Raw genomic sequence first — 21,368 nt, 5'->3', positions numbered from 1 at the left:
GAGCCCCAGATGAAGCACTGGGTCCAGCATTTTCAGGGATGTCTTACTTGCTGACCCATAAACAACGCTTCCATAGTCTAATCGTGAACCTATCAGGCTGGTAAAAACACGTAAAAGAAGTTGTTTGTCAGCCCCATATGAAGAGTGGGACAGAACCTTGAGTATATTCATGGCCTTTAAGCATTTATGTTTAAGTTGTTTTATGTGTGGAATGAACGAGAGCTTTTCGTCAAGGACTACACCTAAAAACTTGTGTTCATTTCTGACTGGAATTGAGACACCATTGAGTTTGATGTCTGGATCCGGCCGAATGCCGCGCCTTTTCGAAAACAAAACACAAGTACACTTCACTGGATTAAATTTAAAACTGTTGCTATCTGCCCAGCCAGCTAGCTTGTTAACACCAAGCTGGACTTGGCGCTCGCAGATAGACAGGTTACACGACTTAAAGGATAATTGCACGTCGTCTACATAGATTGAGCAGGAAATGGTTGGTGGCAGAGCCTTCCGAAGAGAGTTCATTTTTACAATAAACAACGTGCAACTCAAAACTCCACCTTGCGGAACACCGTTTTCCTGCACATGAACTCTAGAGAGTGCAGTTCCAACTCGCACGCGAAACGTTCTTCCGGAGAGGTAACTGGCAAGCGTGTTCCACATGTTACCCGACATACCAAAGGACTTCAAATCGCTGAGGATGCCGTACCGCCAAGCAGTGTCGTACGCCTTTTCAAGATCAAAGAATACTGTCATACAGTACTGCTTATGGAGGTAAGCATCTTTAATATATGACTCTAACACAACGAGTTGATCGTTCGTAGATCGCCCCGCCGTAAAGCCTGCCTGACAGCTCTCGAGAAGACCGTTGTACTCTAAGAAGTACACGAGTCTCCTGTTTATCATCTTCTCGAAGAGCTTACACAGGCAGCTTGTCAGGGCAATGGGGTGATAACTGGCGGGAGAGGAAGGGTCCTTCCCTTCCTTTAGGAAAGCCACTACTATGGCCTCCCTCCAAGAACGTGGGAAGTGCCCCGAAAGAAATATTTTATTGTAGAGGTGAAGAAGTGTTTCATGTGTGTCTGCATGTAAGTGTTGTATCATTGTGTATGAAATCCTGTCTGCACCTGGAGCTGAAGGTTTACAAGTACCGAGTGCGACCTTCAGCTCATGAAGTGAAAAGGGGGTGTTATAGGATGAGTTCGACTTATTAGTGTCTCGCAAGGACTTCTTCTCACATGATGCTTTGTGTTTAATGAAAGTGTTGGTGTAGTGTGCTGAACTGGACACGTGTTCGAAGTGTTGTGCAAGTGTGTTAGCCTGGTCTTCCAGTGCGTCCCCTGTTGTACTAACCAGGGGCAGGCTGTGTGTCTGTTGTCCTTTTAGTTTTCGTATTCGTGTCCAGACTTTTCGCGTGTCAGTGTATGAGTTGATGGAAGTGAGGAAGGTGCGCCAACTCTCCCTTTTCGCCTCACGACGCACTCGCTTCCCAAAAGCCTTTGCCGTTTAAAAGAAATGAGGTTATGTGACGTGGGGAACCGGCGAAGGACACCCCACGCCTTGTTCTGGGCCTCTCGCGCCCGCCTGCAGTCCTCGTTCCACCAGGGCCTCCTTGGGGTGCGGGACCCACTGGAGGCCTGGGGAATGGACTTTTCGGCAGCGTCGAGGATGTGCGCCGTGACGAATTGGGTGGCTTCCTCCACGTGTAGGTGTTTTATGGATGTGTGGTGTAGTTGAGATGTTTGTGTGAATGTGCTCCAGTTTGCTTTTGATTCATTAAACCTTTTATGGGAAGATGGACTGCTCGGGCCTATACCTATATACGTTAATGAAGTGGGGAAGTGGTCACTACCATATGGGTCCGTGCCCACACCCCACTCAAGACATGGAAAGAGAACTGCGGAACCAATAGCCAAGTCAAGATGCGAGTATGTATTGTGTCCTAAGTTATGGTATGTAGGCTGTTTTTTGTTGAAAAGGCATGCTCCTGAAGATGTAAGAAACTTCTCTATCAGGCGACCTCGGGCATCCGTTCTAGAGGAGCCCCAAAGAGAGTTGTGTGCATTAAGGTCGCCTGTTATGATGTATGGCTCGGGCAGCTGGTCGACCAGCGCCTCGAAGTCAGAGCTCAGAAGTGCATAATCAGGACGAATGTAAATGGAGCATACCGTTATCAACCTATTAAAAATTATTGTGCGTATTGCTACAGCCTCAAGGACAGTGTTGAGAGCGACAGGGTGGCATGCTAGGGATTTCCGGGCTATTATGGCTACACCGCCCGAAGAGTGTGTGCAGCCATCCCTGTCCTTTCTGAAGACCATGTACCTATTTAAGAAATTTGTGTGCCTGGAATTCAAATGCGTCTCCTGAAGACACATCACACTTGGCTGATTAGCATGCAGTATTTCGTATACATCGTCAAGATTTTTAAGAAGGCCTCTACAGTTCCATTGAATTATGTTTTCTCTTCCCATTATTTAGTGTGAGAGCTACTGGAGTGTGTGTGTGTTTGTTTATGTGTCGTCTTTCGGGGCTGTGACTTTCGCCTTTTTTGGCTTGTCGGGAGGCTTTGGCGTCGGGACGCGTTCCTTGCGCTGCGTTGCAGGCAGGAACGGCCCGACATCCATCTCGTCGTCGGATGTCCGAGGGGTGCCCGACGGAACGGGCCCCCTGGACTTGGCCCCCCCCTCGGGAGCCCTTCGTTTGAGCCGCCACCGCCGAGGGCGTCCGGGGCGCCAGAGGTGGCACGGGCGGTGCGGTGGCGGTGGGAACCGGTGCGGGGCCCGTGGTGTCCATCACCTCTGTACCCTCCAACGCACTGGAGTGCGGGGAGACAGAGGCGGGAGCGGCACCGGTCCCGACGGAAGAGGTTGCCGCCACAACCGCTGCTGCCTCAGCAAGCGGCGTGGTGGCGGGTTGGGCTGCCAGAGGCAACCCAGGGGGGGGCGGGCGAGGGACCAGGTCAGACTCGCTGAACTGGGTCCCTGTGGAAACGAGACGCTGCTCCGCCCCCCGGCGAGCTGCGTCGGCGTACCTCCCCAGGGGGAAAGAGGCGAACCTCTTCCGCGCCTCTGGAAAGGTGATGTTCTCGGTTACCTTAATGTTTATGATCTTTTTTTCTAGTTGAAATTTTTCGCACTTGCGGGAGTATGCCGCATGCGGCCCCCCGCAGTTTACACAAGTGAGAGTTTCGGCTGAGCATTTCTCGCTCGGATGATCGTGCGCCGCGCACTTTGTGCACGTCGTTCGGCCACGGCAAGAGTTCGTACCATGCCCGAACCGCTGGCACTTAAAAAAGCGCCGCGGGTTCGGGATGTACGGACGGATGGAGCAACGGATAAAACCTGCATTTATGTATTGTGGAAGAACTGCGCGGTCGAAAGTCAAGATAATGTGTTTGGTGGGAATCTCCTTGTCGTCTCTGCGGATGGTGATGCGTCTCACGGCAGTGACGCCCTGATCCTTGAAGCCGGCAAGGAGATCCGCATCCGTTTCGTTCAAGAGATCCGTCTCGGATATCACACCTTGCGAGCTGTTGAGGCTCCGATGGGGTGTGACCCTGATGTTTAGATCAGCCAGTCTAGTCTGAGCTAGAAGCTTCGTGGACTGCTGCTTGTCATTTACCTCGATTAGTAGTTCACCAGACCGTTGTTTTTTGCACTTATATGATTTTCCTATTATGGCTTCAAGATATTTTGCGATCAAGAAGACTGACTGAGATGCAAGAGGGTGGGTTGGATTGAGGGACTCCATGACAAGAAATCGAGAGTAATGATCTGGTTGAGGAAATATCAAAGATGGCAATGAAGGAAAAGATACTTCGGTGCGGCCCTTTTTCAGGGACCGATCACGTTTGGGGGGGGGGGTTTGAAAATGCCATATAGCATAGTATAAAAGCAGGGAGACGGGGGGTACTTTCTCCTTTGACCTTACCCTGGTAGCCAAAGAGGTCCCGGAGCTCCCTACCTGGTGAACAGACAGGGAGCCCATCCGCCGGAGCTTGACCTGGGCTCCGACGGCCACCGTTAGAGGTTTCTACCCTTCACCTTAACAACACATCACCACGGTTGGATCCAGCTTATGTTTGGGGGCTCGGGGTCCGCGGTATCGCCAGTACCGTCACCAAGATTGCTCAAGGTGCCCCGTGCGGGGCAAGTCAGGAATAGGTGGGAGTGATATTGAAAAGACTGGAAGGATGCCGTTATCACTAGCAAAAACAGTCCTGAAGTGGTTGTTGAAGGCGGAATCTTACTCCGTCAGCGGGGCTATGCTTCCACTGCAGCTGGTGGCGCTAGCTCGGGCTGTGACGTCACACGCCGGGATGTTTGGTTTTCCTCAAAGAGGAAAATTGCGACGAGTAAATCCAAAGAGCTGTATGGCACCACCACCGTTGTGCTGCACAGCCCGTTCTACGTGGTGCACATTTATCCGCGAAATCAGTGATGCCAGGCTGCCCGCCCGGCGGAGCACCCACTTTTTGCCACTGCGGAAACTACCAAAATTTTGACGACAACCTTTCCTGCTATTTCCGCACGTTCGGCGCGAAGGAAAGATTTAAAAAAGCCGGTCTAAAACGGGGGAAACAGCACTGTTCATGAGGACTCCATCTTAATTGAACACCTTCCGATTAACGGAATAACGGATGGTGACAGTTCCGGGTTAGCAAAGGCACAGCGCCGTGTGTAGTGCGAGATGCGGCTAAGGCGCATCCGCGTTTCCTGGTAAAAGTACGCCTAAGCGCTTATTGACATCACGGAAAAAGTGCTTGAACCGATGTATGATCGACTTACCTTTTGGCGTCGATCGCGCTATGGTCGAACAACCTGCCCCAAGCGTAATATTAGAACAAAGTGTTTGAACCCGTGTCTGTTGGATGTACAGTCGAGTCCACTTATAACAATACCGGTTTTAACAATATATCGGATATAACAATGGACAGCCGCGGCACCGTCAGCTTTTCATTGTATTCTATGGCAAAATAAACCGCTTATAATAATGCTGTCATGATGCAATATCGGTTATAACAATTAAATGTGGGCACTGGAACCAACCCTGAACGAAACAAAAATGCAAAAACGCTGCGACAATGCCACCCCAACCCCGCCTATTACGCAAAAGGGCATGAGAGCATACGCGCGGCGGCCAGGCGATAGCGTAGTTGGCCTCGCACGCGGCGAGTGCGCGCCGAAGAGGCTCGCATGCCACCGCTGCTTTCGCCTGCCGCGGCGACGCGGAGGAGAGGGAGGAGGACCGGATGGGCGCCTCTACGGGCAGTGGGGCAGTCCATTTTGAGGGTGCGCCGCCTGTAGAAAAAGCACCGGGGCGCCTAAGCCGCCGCAGCAGCAGCGCTGTGTGCACTGTGCCGACCTCCCCTATTCTTCGCTAATTTGGCCACGTCTCCAGCTCCGCCGTTTGCACGTGTTCCGAGTCTGGTGCTTACCAGCGTCGTTTTCCTTGCCTGTTGTCACTGTTCCTGTTCTGTGGTCACTGTCGCCTCGATCTTCCTGTCCCCGCACGCGCGGACATCGTTAGTTTGGCATAACCTGCGTATAAGAATAATCGGTTATAACAATGATATTTTCATGGCACCTCAATATTGTTATAAGTGGACTCGACTGTATCTTTCTTTGCTTACCATGCATTACATTTACTAGTGGGGTAGCCAGTCATTCGGATCTGGAGCAACCGTGCTCGGGTAGTGTGCATGTTCAACACAAATTATTTTATCCAAGTTGCTGTTGGCACCCCAGTGCGGCGACCGCGAATCACCACGTAGAGCACACTTTTTTTCTCATGAATTCACCTTCCACCTGTAATTGGTCGTCGCTGTCATTCTGTTGCTCAAGACAACCCTGAACGTGCGCTAGATCAGGAATTTCTTCTCACGTCCCCCACAGTTTCGCCAAAAGACGCCGAGATCTGCAGATGATGCATGCTGAATATGATTGCGGTTCGCCTACATTTGAGCCTCCTAACCCTCTGGAGAAAGCGTCGTGCTATTGTCAAACGCTGGAAACGTGACAAGCATAACGGCGTGCTCAAAGAACGCCTTTACCGCCTCAATCACGAAGCCCAAGAGTATGCCGACAAGTTAGCCACACAGAATTGGCTTCAAGTGTGCGAAGGGCTCAACGGCAACTTTCATATGGCAAGGGTCTGGCAACTGTTCCGCACACTACTGGGACCACAAAAACCAAAATACACCGTCCAACGGCTTCACTTAGCGATGGGAGGCACACCACATGATATCACAGAACAGATCCGTAACGCACTGTACCCCCCTTGTAGTACCACACGCATCGACATTATTTACACAGAAACGGCCCCAGAAGATGAGGATGAAGGAATCAACTCGGACTTTTCTTCCGGAGAACTAAACATGGCACTGCATCAACTCACTCGCAACACGGTCCCGGGACCCGATAAAATTACATACGGAATGATCCGCAACCTGCCTGACGAGAAACTTGCAGAACTTCTCGACCATATCAATCGGGCTTGGAGATCAGGAAACCTACCCCCCGAATGGAAAGAAGCTCATGTTACCCTCATTCCAAAATCAGGAAAACCACCCAACACACCCGCCAACCTGCGCCCTATTACCATGACATCGTTTTTTGGAAAACTAATGGAGAATATGGTGCTCGCTAGACTGGAATGGCACCTCGAAAACAACGCTGTTGGTGTAGAGTGCGCTGTTGGTGTAGAGTGCGCTGTTGGTGTGCGCTGTTGGTGTAGAGTGCGCTGTTGGTGTAGGTGCGCGTACGCAACAGTAAACCGCTTTGGTGATGCGGTGAGATGTACCGTTGTGTATGCGCGTCACTACACACGAAAGTTTGGTTCGAGCAAGGCATACAAAATGTTTATAGGTAAAATATCGAAGCAGGGTAAACATTCGCTCAAGTATATTCTCCAGCATTTTACAGTGTTTTAAGCCAGTGTTTTGCTTTCTTTGCAGGTAACGACAACGTCGTCGGAGGTCATTGCCCGCCTCGGTAGCTTTTTTTTTCTGACACGTCTCTCAGTGACATACCTTGCCGATCGCCTGTGCCTCTTTGATGGGTATATAACACATCTGCGCACGCTCCCCTACCTGACGGATTTGGCACTAGCCCGCTTTGATGGCGTGAGCTTTGCATTCATCGCCAAGGCATTTGTGGCCCTCAAAAACCTCACGATCATTGGATGCACCGTGCGGAACGAGTCCATTCCTCCAGATGGATTAAACCGTCTGAAGTCGCTTCAGCTCAGCACTGCCATCCCTCCTGACACCTTCCGAACAATGTTCGCCGCAGCAGCCTCTCTGAGTGAATTGTCCCTTAGTGGAGGAAAAACTGTCGCAGCATTTCTCGCAGCGCCCGAGAGTCGGCCGTGGAAGACTCAGAAGCTTTTGCAGCGACTGACACTGGCCACAAGAGTGCCACTGAAGCGATTGGGCGTGGATCCTGAACATTTGCATGCAGCAATGCGATCAATGCCGGAGCTTAAGAGGCTGAGCACCGATAGCTACGATATTCGCCTTTTTGTCGGCAACTACTATCCGCAGGTGAGCTTGACCTGGTTGACCTGCACTGTTTGCGCGGCCGACTTTCCGAAGATCAGCGCATCCCAGGAGCAGTTTTGGCAAGCTGTGCAACCTAAAGCGAAGAAGGCTTAACTTTTGGAGTTGCTTTTTGAGCGACCACTGCATGGCCTACTTGGATCAACCAGCCCACTCAAACATTGAAGTAAAATGTGCTGCCCGTGTTTGAACGAGGAGTTGGCCGATGTACCTGATCCGAAGTTGAATGATGCAAACAACCCTGCTCAAGGAAATAAAAAAAAATTGATCCATGTTCATCAATAAGCGCTTGGTCCAGAGCTTAAGAGGTGTCTCGGTGAGGTAGTGTTTTGATGTGCTGGTGTTTTGTGTCGCGTTTTGTGAGATTGCGCAATATCGACAATCTGACACGAACAGCCAGGAATACGCCACTGCTCAGAATTGTTCCCGCATCACATTAGGCAATAATGTCTTCAATATTATACACTTGAGTCTGCTGTCCTCAGTTGCAAAGGTTTTCTACATGTTTTTGCAATGCGAGTATTGGAGAAAGCTTTTTCGTTGCAATTAAATTACGAGACCGAGACAGAAGCACTATGTTTAAGGAAGCACCAAAAATGTCAACAAGAACTCGTGACTATACAACCAACGGCATATTCCTAGAAATGTCTCTGTTTAATCAATGTTGTTGCGTCCTGTTATTTTGTCTGCGTCGATATCTAACAGCGGCCGCCTTTCAATGCAGATATCTGCCCAGTATACATATTGAGTCTTTACAGCGTGTGATGCACTCTCATGGCCCGCGCTCATGACCACTCTCCCAGTTGAGTTGCTTCGTCGAAACCAACGACCTTGAAAGATGTTACGCACTCCAAAGTCCCCAGATGCCTCAATTTCTTTAAAGGGGTCCTGAAATACCTTCCGCCGATGCGTGGATGTACATGTAACCAAATAAAGCAATGTATTAGCAATCTCCTCCGGCAAGAATTTTGTTGAAGCGATGAGGATTAGCTGAGAAATCGTAAATCAAAAACCGCGCATTATCGTCGCGCCGCGTTTCCTCCTCCTTTCAACTTACTCTCCGCTGTTGACGGCGAGCGAGCCTTCCCTCCCATGATGCTGCGCTCCTCGGCGGTGACGTACTTCCGCTATTGCGCTGCTCACACAGCCGTCTGATACGGGCAAGCTTTGTTGACACCATGAATTCCGCACTCCGCTCAAGGCTGGAAAAGCGAACGAAAAATCTGGCCCCATGTGTGCGGCGGCCTGGCCTTGCCCTTTCGCGGTGTACGTTGCTGCAGAATTTTGCTATCGGCGGCACGCGACTTTTTATCGGCGGCGAACTCGCAGCCGCACGGGGAGGATCCTGCGCTCGCTCCCTTGGATGCACAGCGCACTGTTTATCCAAAAAGCGCCGTATCGGATGTGGTCCCGCTGGTGCCGTGTCTTATTTTGTGGCGGTGGTAATTCCTGCCGGCGGCATGTGAAAAAGACATTTTGAACCGATACAGAACCCGTGCACAAAACGCCAGTTCAGCTTGGGGTGACGCGTGGTGGAGAGCGGCAACGTTGGCAAAACATGCTCCGCCACGGCTCTGAGCTTCCTCGCGCTGGAGCGAGCACCATTTCTTTGACAATATCAAACATCGGTTGCCCTGGCAACAAGGCACAAACCGCTCTAGAAGTCAGTTACGGTTGCGTGATCCCGGTTTAGCTTGGGGCCCCACCTCGCGGCATATGGGCACTGCAGGCATACTACTCACTCCCATTTAAAAGTGCGAGATGCGTTTGGCATTACAGGAGGCGATGGATCTCTATGGGCGATGGTGTGTGTGTTCTGGACGCCTTTGTTTCGCGATGAAATGCGTTGTGCTTCTGCGGGTGGATAGTGCTTCCCATGGTCTGGATTATCTTTCTCAAGCGGCGTACGACTCAACCTCGCATGGGGTATGTGCAGTGTGCGTGGCTAAACGCCATCTCGGCTTGTGCGCCGGAGTTAAGTGACTTGCTGTTCGTCCCCGCAAACCGCGTGCGAGGTGAGTGCCGAATTTACGAGGGGCAGGAGGAGGCAACCCATCGTCTGTCAATCGCGGTTCGGACTTGCAACGCATGTTGTGACGTTGTGTTCGTTCGAAACGCATCTCTGGATTGTTTGGAAGTTGAATAAAATGTATGCGTCAAACCCGGGCATTCGGCTCAGGGCGTTCTCTGCGATTGCAAGAAAGAAGTGCCACGGGGCTTCAACGCTTTCTTTATGGAACGTACTCAAGTAAGAGAATATTCATGTCGTGTTATGGCCCTGTTGCATTTAATACAAACGGTTAAGCGTTTGTTTACACTTGTTTCGTTTGTCGTAAAATGTCCAAGCACTCCGGCACTCCGCTGGCAGATCAGCCGGCGAGCCGACGCTGAGCAGACGACTCATCTCTTTGCCGGAAGTGCGTGAAAAAGCCGCCCAATAGCAGGATGTCTAGCTCATGACGAACATCTGGGAATCGATGATGTAGACATGTGAAGATGGCGGCGTCCAAAAACACGAAGGAAAGGGTGAGAAAAAAGCGACCAACTTTGCAACAAAAGTGTGAGCTTTCCGCTGCGCGTAAAAGAGTAATACCTGGCACAGATGATGTTGACGACCCAATCTAACGATTGCGCTAGTCAATTTAGTGTGCTCAAAACACCTTTCAGGGCCCCTTTAATCCACAAGGCATAAACACAAACGCACAGCCGCACTTCTCAACAACTATTTGTTTTATTTTATCGCCATCGTGTTAACCGAAACACGTTATACTTGTGACAGAAAAGTTGCCTACTGCCCGGTTACAGCTCTTGCAAAGAGGCAAGCTAAGGGAGGCGAAAATGCGGAACCAATCAAGACTATTCTTTCTGTCAATTTGCTTCTCAATTTCACCGCATCGTCGGGAACTCTGAGGTGTTATCAGTCACTTGCGGCAAATGTTAATCGTTATATATCGCCCACAAACAAATATTTGCAGATTGTTCTTTCTTTCCTGAAGCATATACTTCGATTTGCCTACGTTAATAAACTAAAACCAGCAATTAGCGCTCACCTAACTATTCACATGTTTTACGACAGAACTCAAAGGCTTTCAGCGCTGCTCGTATCAAATATTCTAAAATCTGATTTGTGAACCCAAACCCACGCGCCTTACACTGAATTTGAGACGGTTTACGATCTATCTACATGATTTCCCGCTCAATATAATCCAAACACCAGTGAATACAATCCCCGCGTCAGTCAGGCGCCAACCAATATAATCCAGGACTCACGCTGTGCAGAACACACGCCAGCGCTTCGTAATTTAGTTGGCAACCAATACAAATCCCGGCGAAGTGTATTTTCATCTAACTTGGTTGAACTAGGTTACGTGACCAGTTTAAGCAAATGACCTAAGAACTGCGCAATAAAACAGTGACGTCACTATCCAGCACTCTCGCCTAATTGCTATACTGAGTCCGAGGGTGGTGTCATGGGTATGAATTATTGCATTTAAATTGCTCACTTACTCCAAATTTTAGGGGAATCTCCAAGAATGCGTAAAACCCAATTGGGGTCCGAACGTGGGACAGGTGGCGCTGCTGGCGCCGTTCAATAGCGCCACCCACGGAAGAAAATCGCAAAAATATTCGGGACATGCCCTGGCGTGTGGATGTGGTCCACGCGTGTTTCCGCGTTTTTTAAAGGGGCAACCGCTCGTTTCCGTGATGATGTTAGTCAAATGAAACGCGCATTTCTTTGTCAGAAATTAGGTCTGGGCGATACGAGTTCGATTTAATTATTTACCTAATTTACGTACTTAATTCATTATTCATTAGTCATGGATTTTGTTAAAAACCAAATTGATGTAACCACGGCTTGTGAGGTATCAAATTAAAGGTGCCGATAAGGGGGAATCACGTGGTACAAATTAAAAATCGTTCCCGGTTATAGTCATGAGATACTCAAGTGAGTGATAGATTGGTTTAAATGTCAAAGTAATGACACTGGGGCTTGTGAGGTATCAAATTAAAGTTTTAAATGCAGAGCATTTCAGTAACTCACGATGTCACCCACGTTGACGTCCGTAGGCGTCCGTAGTCGTTGTCCGCACCCCTCCCCCTACACTATATAAAAAAATACTGCCCGGCGCCTGGTTTCGATCCCTCGACCCTGCGGGCGGAACGCAATGTACATGGTGCTCTACCCACTGCGCCACAAAGCCGACACAGAATGGGAGGCTACGAACGCGCCTTATATCCTTGACTCATTCAAATTACTGCTGACGAGCGCTCCCTCGTCAGCAGTTGCCACAAGTGCAACAACATTACGTAACGCAAACTACTTAACGTCGTGCGCCCCCGGAAATGCTCTGCATTTGATCGTGCCCCTCGCGAGGGGGATGTTTCCAGCGGCACGTCTTATGAGCCCGCCCGTAGTAGCAGATAGTTTTCTGGCACAATTTCTTCATATAATGCAACCTTATATGCTTCTCTGCTTCGACGAACGGTCGTTCTTCATCAAACGTTCCAGGAGGGTATCTCTCAGTTTTACGACGGAAGAGTAAGCGTTCTGTTAGTGAGACTTTTTTCGATAAGTGGAATCACGTGGGATAAATTAAAAATCGTTCCCGGTTTAGTCGTGAGATAGTCACGTGAGTGATAGATTGGGTTAAAAGTCAAATTGATGTCACTAGGGCTTGTGAGGTATGAAATTAAAGTTCTAGATGAGGAGAATCATGTGTGGAAAATAAAAATTACTTCCTGGTTATAGTCATGGGATGGTCACACGAGTCGTAAATTGTCTTAAAAATCAAGATGCTGCTGCTAGGGCTTGTTAGGTATCAAATTAAAGGTCTCGATGAAGGAATCACTTTTGACAAATTAGAAAGTGCTTCATGTGTATAGTCATGAGATAGTCACGTGAGTGATAGATTGAGTTCAATGTCAAAGTAATGCCACTAGGGCTTGAAGGGTATCAAATTAAAGGTCTCGATGAGCGAAATCACGCGGAACAAATTAAAAATCGCTTTTAGGTAATAGTCCTTAGATACCGTATAAACCGGAATATAGGTCGAGTTTTTTTCCAAAAAAATCCGCACAAAAGTCACCCCTCGTCTTATATAGCGGTCATTGGCAGAATGTAAATCGTTGTCTGACAACAATGGTTAAGCGCAGTCCGTCGCCATCGCCATTCGTGTCGGACTGCTCTCTCGCACTATCAGGCCTTTATTTGATTTCGCTTTTCTCTAGTTTTTCGTCTTTTACTCTTTTATTGTGCGTGCGTGCGTACATTTCTGTACGTCTCTGTTCTGAGATGAGTGGCGGCAGTCGACGTTAGTTCACCGCGGCAGAATGGGAATATGGCGGCGCAACGCCAGTTAGGCGTTTCGGAGAAAAGTGTGCGGTACTGGCGGAACCAGAAAGCTAAGCTGTGCGCGTGCAACCCCCGAAACCGATCGTTCCGTGGACGTCAAGCGGTGCACCCCGAGTTGGAGAACAAAGTGGCGGACTTCGCCCGGGAACTTCGTCTGGGAACTTCGCTCACGATCGCTCCGGAGGCCATGCGCGGACGGGCTCCGCAAACTGTACAATGAGTGGATAGCCGGCGACAACAAAAAGACCTATACGGACCGGTTGCGACCGTGTCAAGCTGGGTGTCCTTCTCTGGGCAGTCGCTGCCCGACGACATGGTTACACGAGCGTTCAGGAAGTGCTCCATCAGCAACGCGCCTGATGGCATGGAAGATAACAGTGCGAAGCAGTCATCCTTGGACGACTCCGAAAGCTCGGATGAGTGACTTCGGCAGGCATAGTGAGTGGCAGTGACGGACGGGCGTCGAAAATAAATATCGACATTGTGAGTGCGCTTCTGTGCCGAATTATTTTTTTCGTCAACTTTTCCCACCTCAAGGTAGGGGGTCGACCTATATACCGGGTCGACCTATAATCCGGTTTATACGGTAGTCATGTAAGTCATACAATGGGTTAAAAGTAAAAGTGATGCCACTAGGGCTTGTGAGGTATCAAAGTAAATATCTCAATGAGGGGAATCACGTAGGAGGAATTAAAAATCGCTTCCTTGTTACAGTCATGAGATATTCACGTGTGCCATAAATTGGGTAAATGTCGAGTGATGCCACTAGGGCTTGTGAGGTATCAAAAGTCTCAATGAGCGGAATTACATTGGACAAATTAAAGAACGCTTCCTGGTTATGGTCATAAATTGGGATAAAAATCAGAATGCTGTCACCAGGGCTTGTGAGGTATCAATATAAAGGTCTCGATGAGGGGAATCACATGGCACGAACTAAAAATTGCTTCGATGTAATTGTGATGAGATAGTCACGTGGGTCCTAGATTCGGTTAAAAGCCAAAGTGATGCCAGAACGGCTTGTGAGGTACCAAATCAAAGCTCTCGATGAGGGGAATCACGTGGGGAGAAGTTAAAAACTACTTCCTGTCAAAAAATGTCAACGTAATGCCACTAGGGATTGTTACCACCTGCCCGACTGTAAAAACGAAGTTGCACCTGTGAGAAAGGGGCTGATGGTGTGTTGAAAAATTGTGCTATTAATGTGTGATCGCGCTGGTTGTGGAAGCGACGATCCAATATCTGCACCAGATCCCTGCATCCGAAAATCAAAGTCGGCTATGGGTCGTTCGGGGAAAACCCTTTTAAAGCTCGCCGCCAGCAGACCTGTTCAGTTTATGCTTTCTTCAAGCTCACCTATTCTAAGGAAAGATTTTGTGCATCTTCCATTTTCCTGCGGACTTTCCGTCCCGTATCTGAATGGGAAAGGAATGAGCTCTTCAGGCGGAGGGGTCACCGCAGCTCCGGGGCTTCCCAATAGAATGTTATCTACAGCTGCCTGATCGCAAAAGGCAGCCAGGGCTCTTACCGTATCCCCGGCAGGAGTCGTTTGCTTCAACAAAAAATTGCTGTTTGGGTGTATTTTCACACGAAATAGATATCTTTGCCGAATTCGGCGTCATAAAAACCATAAAGGAATGCCCCCAACTAATTTTTTGCAAAGCTCTTCAGCAGCCTTTTGAAGTGCATGTCTTTTTTTTATGTTTGGAGTCGTTTTTTTAATTTTCAATATTTTTCTTAAAAAACATGCAAAACTTTTTATCACGCCCTCCACTATTTCATGGAAAGTCACATTTCTACTGCGGTGGCATCTCCTTGCAACTTGAAATAATGCTTTTGCTTTATATATCAAATCAAATTCATTCATTTGTTTGCCTATTTATTGCTACTTTGTTACTCGTGGCTGATATACCATGTGGAACAAAGTAGCCCCAACACAATAATGTACCAGGATGGTAAATATATGTATAGGGTTTTACGTTTTTTGGGTAGTAAACAAATATGCACATAACGAACCAGCGCTTCGGAAGCAGCTTTACATCCCCAATCGGTCTTACGGCAGCAACTGAAAATACCACCCGCTGCAGTGTCTCCGTTATGCTGCTGAGCCCAAGGACGTGGGTTCGATCCCGGCCACAATGGCTGCTTTTAATATGGAGGAGAAAAAAAGACGATCGTATGTCGAGATCGCGCTGCGCGTCAAAGATCACCAGATGGTCAAAATTAATCCAGAGCCCTCGAGGCCCAGGTGCACAGCTTCGGCGTGTTAAACCCCTATAACTTGAATTTTGAACTGAAATAATAAAATAAGGCCGCTTAAATGCTTAGTTTGCAGCAAATGTCATCGAAAGACAGTAGTCTTCTTCCACTTGTGCTTGTAAAATCCCTTTTTCTCTACCCCCCCCCCCTCCACGCTGGTTCCCTCCGCTCCCCCTCCCCAATCATGGATGCAGTCGAAGTTTGCTCATTTCGATCCAATTTTCCTGCGTTCTCACCATCTGTTCAGACTTCTTCTTTCTATCGCTAATTTCCGCGAATTAGCAACAGCCCGAAAAAAAAGCAACACACAGCGTCTCAAGAAAGCCAGCAGTGCTTGCTCTTAAGTGGTGCATAGGGAGCGTCGTGCTGCTAGGAGGAAAAGAAACCCGAGACACTGTCCGGAAAAGACAGTTGTCAATCACGAAGCACAGGAATCTGAAAGGCAGGGGAAGTAAAAATGTAACGTTTTCCAGCAGTCCCATGATTGCAGTGTCAGACTTTCCTGTAGTGAAATTTGGCATAAACGACTTCATGCTCTAGAGAGTATGTTGCGAGCCGCCGACAGAAAGAGTAACGCCACAGTCACGTGATGCGCCGCCAAGGATGACTGTCACCAAGAATACTCATGGTAACGTCACCCCTTTCTTAGGGAATACGCGGCGCAATAGCGCCGTGATGCACCCTTCAAGACGTTTCGCAGGGTTACTCTTTTAAGGTAACAGCACTGTACTTTTTTTCTGCTGTTTACTAGTGTAATGAATAATTCGACATACGTGTATCTCAATATTGAGATACCCGTTTGTGTCGTCTCGGTACAACTATTCACAACTATCTGAATACTGGCGCCGCCATTTGTAAACTATTCCACCATGAAGATAAGGAAAGTTTAGGAGAGGCTTCAAACACATCTGTCGTGCCACCGGTAACGCCATCTTAGGACTGTTCACGTTTTCTTGTATTTTGAGCCAATTCTCCCTTTGGCTCTCCTTAAGTCGCTTCTCGCTTCGTGTTCAACTGTGCCTCTCAAGCTGTGGACACTGGTTGGAATTGCTGTGACGTAGGCCTTCGATTGGTCGGTGTTTCCCCACAGCACCACTACCACAACACCACTACTAGCGACGCACGAGGGCGTGAAAAGAAACGCGAATACCTCCACATTTCTAGCAATACGCCAGATGGATGGGAACTCTCCTAAGCGTTCCTCGATTACATTTAATCACCTATAGCCCGTTCTGCATGGTACGAATTTACTTGCGAATTCGCATTTGCGGCACTGCTCGAGCGGCAAAACGACCTATTTTGTAGCTTCGGCAGCAACGAAAATCGATCGTATGGATTATTTTACCTTGTGCAGCCAAACGACATATTGCCGCACTAGCGACGCTGCGGCTCCGAATTCGCACGTAAATTCGCACCATGTAGAGCGGGCATATGGCACATTACGCAAAGATAAAAGATGAATTATTGCCACATGTGCGTTTCCCGAACATGAATACTCATTCCAATACCGTATGAATTCGAGGCGTCGACAAAGAAATGGTTATGATTATCATTGTGACGATCGTTCGTATGCAGCTCATTAGATAGACATCTAGCTAAACTCAACAGATAGCTTAGCTTTGAGGCTTACTTCATTCGGCCGTTACAGCAGATAAATCCAAACCCTACTTCATTTTTTTGTAGTGGCTGAAAAAATATCAGCCCGTGTTTCGAAATAACCCCATAGAAATATTTTTCGGGGTGGACAGAGATCAACACGTTAGGCTCTCACTGTGATTCCTCTAATCGAGACCTTTAACTTGATACCTTACAAGCCCGGTGGCATCAGTTTAACTTTAAACCCAATCTATGACTCACGCGACTGTCTCATAACAAAACCAGGAAGCGATTTTTAATTTGTCCCACATGATTCCCCAAATCGAGACCTTTAATTTGATACCTCAAAGCACTTGTGGCATCGTTTCACTTGTAACCCAATCTATGACTCACGTGACTATCTCATGACTATAACCAGAAAGCGATTTTTAATTTCTCCCACGTGATTCCCTTTATCGAGACCTTTAATTTGATACCTCACAAGCCCTTGTCACATCAATTTAACTTTTGACCCAATCAATAAATAATGAATAATTAATTACCATAAATTAGGCAATTAGTTAAAATGAACGCGCGTCGCCAGGACCTAATTTCTGGCAAAGAAACCTGCGTGTCATATGACTAACATTATCACGGTAACGAGCGGTTGCCACCGAAACCGAAACTGGCACGAATAAACGGAGCTGTAAACAATTATTTATGTTGCGTTCGACAGTCTAATGTGCCGTTCTATGATTAGTGGGCTCGTATGCACCTATATCATGAAAAAAAAAAAAAAAACGTAGCACAAGAATTTCGTGCCAGTACTCCTTTAAAGGAGCCATGAAAAGAAAACACAAGTTTGGTTCATTCAAAAGATTGTCTCGTTAGAATCATACTGACGCCACTTTTAACGTAAACTTCCCTCAAATAAGCTACATAATTAGGAAAAACGGGAATGGTCATGCGACCCACCAGCTCATTTCCCGCAACAGAACCTATGATGTCACATGAGCTAAGCTCTGCGATTGGCGGAGGCTGGCAGAAGCAGACGCAAATTAGGTAAGGCTTACAAACTTGACGAACGAGCGATTTGCGCTTAAATTTAGGGCACATTCTTTACAAAGCAATAATAATGATGGGACAAACAGTGGAAGTTACGAAAGCACATGTAAACATAGAAGTACTGATGCGTTCTGCTGTTCGTACTGCGCACAGCATGCTTGGTTTGGCCGCACAGCACTACGGGGCTTGGGGTTGTCTCAGACGACACTGGCTGATTGACGCAAGCAACGGTGTCTTACGTGACCCCATTTGTCGAGCGAGCACTGTTTCAAGGAACGAATATTTTCTCCCAGAACAAAAACAAGCCAGGTTTAAATGCAGGCAAAAACAAACCAAACGCTTGCCACGGTATGGTGGCGCCATCTAGGTTACGGAACGTAAAGAAACGCGGGAACAAACCAACACCGCTGTACAGGGTGGAGACAACCTTTGAACGGTCCCGTGCCGCCGCAATTGGGCCAACGGGCTCAACGCGTTATTCTTTTCGTTTCCCACGAGACCTAGCAACGCGAAACAGACAATATGATTCAAACTTCTTCAGTAAACCGCGTTGCGGCGATAATTTTAGCGCGGTTTTGACACAATGACTTGCTTCGGCGTGCGAGCAACCGAAAATGGCGGCGCCAGCGTATACGTGTCTCTACCCTGTACGGCGGATGCGTGAATGAAGGTTCTCTAGGCTGCAGAGCGGTCGGTTCCTGTGATGTCATTTGGGACCACGAAAACGCACGATTGAGCGGGAAAATCAAAATTTTAACCTAAATTGTTTAATTTGTCAGTGAATAAAGCACCGTTTGTATCCGGACAAGTGCTGGGGGCACTATAAAACACGAAATCTTTCGAATAAAACCAACTTGCATTTTCTCTTCATGGCTCCTTTAAGATCAGTACGGGGCACTTGTGAAATCAGCGGAGTACGGGCTTAATCATCGGTGTTCGCTTGTTCGACATTATACTTGCAGAGGATTTTACGTGGTGTCCAGTATGTGGGATTCAAATTGATCTCGTAAATCTTAAGTGGTAATAGGCGCAGGCGGTTATATAGCTCTGTAAGGCAGCCTTGGAATCTGAAAAGATCGCCCAATTTTGAGGAGTAGCTCCGATGATATGGTCAAGAGCCTCACGAATGGCTGCAAGTTCTGTAGCTGTCGAGCTCGTGGTATGGCCAATACGGAATCGAATTGTTGCAAAATCTGCTGGCACAAACACTGCACCTGCCGAACTGGATGACGTTACGGAGCCATCTGTGTACACACGTTTCCGGTCGTTGTACCGTTCATGCAGTAACAGCAGCGTAAGCTGTTGAAGGGCCAATGATGACAAGTGGGCTTTTTTTCGAATTCCCGGAACACTGAGACGAATCTCAGGTTGTGCCAGGCACCACAACGTACGTGGCTACTGAAACACTACGCCTGTACATCAGGCTCCTCACGAGGCTGCCTTCTCACCATCTGGCGCAGCTTCCTCAAAGTAGACCACGATCTACTTTTTCAGCCATTATCACAGCGCACAGGGCTGAAATCCCTTCAAGGTACGCCCCTGCGGCAACACCGACCTCCCCGTTGTGGTGCCTGGCACAACCTGAGATTCGTCTCAGTGTTCCGGGAATTCGAAAAAAAGCCCACTTGTCATCATTGGCCCTTCAACAGCTTACGCTGCTGTTACTGCATGAACGGTACAACGACCGGAAACATGTGTACACAGATGGCTCCGTAACGTCATCCAGTTCGACAGGTGCAGTGTTTGTGCCAGCAGATTTTGCAACAATTCGATTCCGTATTGGCCATACCACGAGCTCGACAGCTACAGAACTTGCAGCCATTCGTGAGGCTCTTGACCATATCATCGGAGCTACTCCTCAAAATTGGGCGATCTTTTCAGATTCCAAGGCTGCCTTACAGAGCTTACGCGCAGCCCTGCGCTACGGCCCCCTACACCAACTGGTGACAGAGATAAGAGAAAAATTCCATCAAGCCATCACAGCCGGCCATGACGTAATTTTCCAGTGGCTTCCAGGTCACTGCGGAGTCATCGGTAACGTGCTGGCGGATGAAGCTGCCCGTACAGGCCATGAGAGCGACCGCACCATTCCACTTCCGCTTTCAAGAACCGATGCCGCCAGGACGCTTCGCTCCCTTGCACGCAAGATTACCATGCAGCAATGGAATACACCGTACTTTTCGAATCCCCGACTGTATATTCAGGATCCCCTTCTTCGGCGCCGTATTCCGTATGGGCTGTCTCGACCCCAGTCAACTTTACTTTGTAGACTGTGGTTGGGAGTGACCTTCACGAAAGCCTACTCCTTCCTCATCGGGATGGCCAGCAGTGCACACTGTGACGCCTGCGGGGCGGAAGAGACTATAGAACATGTGCTGTGTCGCTGCCCCGAATACTCGTCGGAGAGGAGCGTGCTTGCCACCGCGCTGAGCCGATTGGACAATCGAACATTCACGGTGGAAACTATTTTAAGTCATCGGTCTTCACCATCGACCTCGCAGAAGGCGACGAAAGCCCTTTTACGTTTGCTGAGTGAAACGAACTTGCTTGAAAGACTATAGTGCCCGAAACGGGACTAGAGTGCGCGCTTTCCCACTCCTATCTCTTCCTCTTCTCCCCCCTTTTTATTCCCTGAACCCCATTCCCCCAGTGCAGGGTAGCAAACCGGGCTCTACACCTGGTTGACCTCCCGGCCTTTCCGTTCTTTTTTCTTCTTCTTTGTGTTTTAAATGCAGAGCATTTGTATAACTCACGATGTCACCCCTGCGTCGGCGTCCGCAGCAGCCAGCCTCCGCCTACACTATAAAAAGAAATAAAAGTTACCGGCGCCTGGTTTCGATCCCACGACCCTGCGGGCGGAATGCAAGGTACATGGTGCTCTACCCACTGCGCCACAAAACCGACACAGAATGAAAGGCCACGAACGCGCCTTATATCCTTGACTCATTCAAACTACGTCAAGCAGCTGCTGATACAACGCATTCACTACCTGTGGGCGAAACGCGAGGTACATGGTGCTCTTCCCACTGCGCCACAAAACCGACACAGACTCAAAGGCTACGAACGCGACTTATATCCTTGACTCATTCAAACTACGTCGTCAGCGGCGTGCTAGCGGCGTGATAGCTGCGTGGTGTACACGTGATAGCGCCAACCCCCCAAACACTAAACGTTAACGCAGTACACCCACCCCCTATGCGACGCATTTACTCGAGTCCCCCTCGCGGGGAGATGGGCCCATTTTTTGTCTGTTCCGGTTAACCAGTAGTGTAGTGCCACAGGTAATAAAACTAAAATTGTGCTAGTTTTTCACACGCGCAAGTTGAGTAGAAAGCTTGTGAAAATTGAGGCCACACAAATCAAATAAGATTCGAGATATTTGTAAATTCATGGCTACGTTTCGTTAATTGCAATAGCTGAATTTTTGAAAAGTAATGCAGTATGCCTGCTCAACCCATCATTTGGGGATAAATTTTATCATTTTAGGAGCCTTCTCAGTCATCGTTTTTGCTGAAAAGGTTTCAGTGCTCAAGCTTGATCTCATGTTCGTACTGTTTTCGC

At 48.5% G+C, this 21,368-nt stretch overlaps 1 protein-coding gene across 2 annotated transcripts in view; it reads left to right on the top strand.

Annotated features, from left to right (window-relative positions):
• LOC144172946 (uncharacterized) overlaps positions 1-8,693 on the top strand; it is an 84,811-nt gene extending 76,118 nt beyond the window's left edge. For both annotated transcript variants that reach the window (XM_077701542.1, XM_077701541.1), the window contains exon 5: positions 6,956-8,693. In XM_077701542.1, the coding sequence (XP_077557668.1) occupies positions 6,956-7,654 (699 nt within the window). In that variant the 3' untranslated portion in view covers positions 7,655-8,693. The remainder of the gene's footprint in view (positions 1-6,955) is intronic.
• The last annotated feature ends 12,675 nt before the right edge of the window (positions 8,694-21,368 follow it).

The sequence above is a fragment of the Haemaphysalis longicornis genome, unplaced genomic scaffold (assembly GCF_048455015.1).
Source record: "Haemaphysalis longicornis isolate Haplotype H1 unplaced genomic scaffold, Haemaphysalis longicornis Haplotype H1 scaffold_278, whole genome shotgun sequence".
Classification (NCBI taxonomy): Eukaryota; Metazoa; Arthropoda; class Arachnida; order Ixodida; family Ixodidae; genus Haemaphysalis; species Haemaphysalis longicornis.
This window is presented reverse-complemented; position numbering and strand designations above follow the sequence as displayed.